The following is a 3,626-nucleotide window of genomic DNA, read 5'->3' as shown; positions in this document are numbered from 1 at the left end:
GAGAGCTGGGGCTAATGACCTCCAAGTAATGGAGCCCCTAATTGACACATCAATAAACATGGGGTGGAGGTAGTAGTAGTAGTAAAAAAAAAAAAAAAAAAAAAAAGTGATAGTAGTAGTAGTAGTAGTAGTAGTAGTAGTAGTGGTGGTGGTGGTAGTAGTAGTAGTAGTAGTAGTAGTAGTAGTAATAGTAGTAGTAGTAGTAGTAGTAGTAGCAGCAGAGGCAAAGAGCAAAATAATAATTCTTTTCCTATTGTTACTACTGTTGCTGTTGCTGCTGCTGCTGCTACTACTACTACTACTACTACTACTACTACTACTACTACTACTACTACTACTGAATAAATTTACATCAGTCTGCGCTATAAAATTGGAAGTTTTTTTTTCTGACGTACGTTTTCTATAACTAGGTTGCCTTCTAAAATTGTTTACCTACCGGAGAGAGAGAGAGAGAGAGAGAGAGAGAGAGAGAGAGAGAGAGAGAGAGAGAGAGAGAGAGAGAGAGAGAGAACCTATATTTTTCCATTCCATGAATATTTCCATTATTTTGCCTCATTTTCACCAAGTAACGAAAGCGCTACTTATCGATCGAGAGAATCAGAGTGGCGCATTATCTCTCCTATATTTCTAGATTCCTTAGTCACCTACTGACCATGGAGGGAGCCACGCACGTCCTCCTGCTGCTGCTGCTGCTGGTGTTAACTCCCTGCCACGCTGAGGACTGCAACAAGGGCGAAACTTATGTAAGAACAGGAGAGGTGCAGGAGGTGACGAGGGCGGAGGCCGAGGAGCAAGAAGTGACAATCAATCTTTTCCTCAAAGCCGAGAGGAAAAACAGCTTCAAGGGCGTCCGTTTAGATATTGAAGGAGGTAGTGGCGCCAATTTCACCGCCTTCTTCAAAACTGACGTATGTTTCAAGCTTGACAGCCGGTGGAAGCAGCTGCTGGCGTGGGGGCGTGTGGATGAGGAGAAGCATCAAGTGTCATTTGCTGTGGAGGTCGGGAGCTGCGCGATGAGCTGCGCAGTGGACGGTTTGAACGCCTCGTTAGCCTCGTTCAACCTCAGCGTGGTGGCATACGGCTCCTCTGGCTGGTTCAATAGACTACCGAGTTCTTGCCGTGTATTGTATCTTTCTTCCAGCTCCTCCAACCCTGATGAGCTGCCTGCCTGCCTCCCTCCGCCTGACGAATCGGAACCTTCACTCGTTTTCCTCATCTGCGTGGTCACAATTCTCTGCTTCCTGTCTCTCCTGTTCATGGTGGCGGCACTGTATTGCAGATTCTACGCTACGAACAAGTGATGAGTGAGTAGTGAAGTGTATGAGTTAATCTTCTCGTTTGGTTTTCGTGTTTCCTGTGTTTTGTTGTGTTGGAGTGTTGTAACGCTTCCATGTCGTGTTTGGTTTTAGCGAATCGACTTGTGTTTACTGTTTGTTGTTGTGGCTTTTATGTTTTTTTTTTCTTTTTGTTTCGTTCATATTTATTTATCTATTTATTTATTTTGTTACATATACATGGTTCTAGAGATGGTTTAAAGGACTCTAGTGGAAGTTTCTATTTTCTAAGGTGTTTTTTTTTTATGATGCTAGTGATCATTAACAGCCTCCAGCGGAAGTTAGGGTTTTCGAAAGTGTATTTTATTTTTATTTATTTTTTTTTATGATAGTACTGATAGTTTACCGGCCTCTAGTGGAAGTTCCTAGGGTTTTGAAGGGTGTTTTTTATGATTCTGTTGAGAATTTAAGAGGTTCTAATGAAAGTTCCTGGGATTTTCAAAGATGTTTTAATTATTCTAAAGATAGTTTGCCAAGACCTCTCCATTGATAATAGTAAAAAAAAAAAAAAAAAAAACACCCATGAGAACCTGACTTTTGTGGCCTTCAAGTAAAATAAGGAGTGGAGCAACTCCAAGCACCTTCCCCCAGCGGCTGGAGGGTTCTAATTTTTGACGTGTCGCAGCCCTGGGCTGTGTCCCGTGGGAGATCCCTCCCTACCCCCGTCCCCCCATTTGTTTGAGACAGTCGATCAGCTGAAGCTAACAAATATGTCCGCCCACAGCGCTCTTCTCAGCAGAAGAGGTCGCTGACGACCCAGCACTGTGGACGTTATTCATATAGAAGAAATGAAGTTTTGAGGAGGAGAGAGAGAAGAGGCCACAGAATGCTCTGACTGTCAGGGATCATGTTTGTTTATCAACAGCGGAGGAGCGAGCTACGTCTTGGGCCCGTGAGCCTCCGTTAGCCATCAGTGACGTCATCACCCCTAAAAAAAACTCGTTCTGTTACCTTACATAAGCTAACGTAACGCTCTTTGGAACGCCCCAAGTGTGGCGCCGCCATGATGGCTGCGGCGAGTGACTTGTTGCTATAAATGACTCTGTGTTTTCAATATGTGGAGCTTTGTCAGCATTCTAATCACACTATCGTGTTCACGAGAGTTTTTCCTACTTAATGTAATGTAAAACATGTATAAACTTTTTAACGTCTTCACAGCTCAACTCGTCGTAATACCTTTGTTTTTTGTTTGGTTTTGTTAAGTTTTTACAATGTATGTTGAGTGCACCGTCAGTGGTGAGTGTGCTGTGGCAACCAAAACTGGCTGTCCCTACATGCAGGGAGCTATGGCGTGTAATTCACGCATTTTGCGCGCTCGCTAACTCGAAATATGCAAAATACCGCAAAACGGTGCGTCTGACGAAAAAATGTCATAAAATAATAAAGATGCGCCGTCAAAAATGATCAGTGGTGTTTCCGAGATTGAAAATGCAATTTTTATATGCGATGGACAGAAAAAGGTGCTCCTGGCCAAAGCATCTTTGTACCCTCCAGGGCCAGGTGCTGCGCCGGGGCCTGCACGTGTGCACCAACAAAATTAGAACGCCCTCACTACGCTTGGGGAATTAATAAGTGTCGTCCTGATGAGAGAGAGAGAGAGAGAGAGAGAGAGAGAGAGAGAGAGAGCACGTTTCAAAACACAGCGTGGCTAAATAAAAATGTATATATGTGCAAAAACCCATGAAATCGATGTTAGAGTTAGCATTGTTATAAATACGCAAATGTCACCCTATATCTGTACGTTAATTTAGGAGGAAATAAATAAAAATATAAAAAATGGTGTACTGAATTATTTTAAAATGTTAATAAAAATGCGAATGAATTTTGTTTTCCATTTCTTCATAAATGGAGGGAAGAACAGTGACAGAAGGTGAGGGGAAGAGGAATATGGAGACACAGTGAGGGGAGGGGAAGAGAAGAGAGGAGCATGTCTGAGGGGAAGAGAGGAAGAAGAGGTGGCGTCTGAGGGGAAGACAGGAAGAAGAGGTAGTGTGAGGGGAAGGGAGGAAGAAGAAATGTCTGTGAAATGTTGCAAATTTTCCTGATTATGTCCTTGAGGAGCAAACTGTTATCATGGGCGACCTTAATGCCAGGCATAAGGAATTAGCAAGTCATCCCACCACCAATGGTAGTGGTGTGCGCTGGAAGGCTTTCCTTGACACCACAGATACAGCAGTGCTTTCTGGGGAACATGCACCCACACATGTACAAGGAGGCAGACTTAACTATGTAGCCCTTATCAATATGCCAACGTATACTGCCCAGTGGGCGGAGCTTATAGAGGCTGTGGGC

General features: G+C 43.7%; 2 protein-coding genes across 5 annotated transcripts in view; both read left to right on the top strand.

Annotated features, from left to right (window-relative positions):
• Positions 1–3,626, top strand: part of LOC135094124 (uncharacterized) — a 103,234-nt gene that overhangs the window by 30,876 nt on the left and 68,732 nt on the right. The gene's annotated exons all lie outside the window — the stretch shown is intronic.
• Positions 561–3,150, top strand: LOC135093913 (uncharacterized). The gene is made up of 2 exons (XM_063993579.1): positions 561–1,304; positions 2,059–3,150. The coding sequence occupies exon 1, from the start codon at positions 654–656 to the stop codon at positions 1,299–1,301; it is 648 nt and encodes a 215-aa protein (XP_063849649.1). The 5' UTR covers positions 561–653; the 3' UTR covers positions 1,302–1,304; positions 2,059–3,150.

This window comes from Scylla paramamosain, chromosome 44 (assembly GCF_035594125.1).
Source record: "Scylla paramamosain isolate STU-SP2022 chromosome 44, ASM3559412v1, whole genome shotgun sequence".
Lineage (NCBI taxonomy): Eukaryota > Metazoa > Arthropoda > Malacostraca > Decapoda > Portunidae > Scylla > Scylla paramamosain.
The sequence above is the reverse complement of the archived record's forward strand: the minus strand, read 5'-3'. Positions and strand labels throughout refer to the sequence as shown.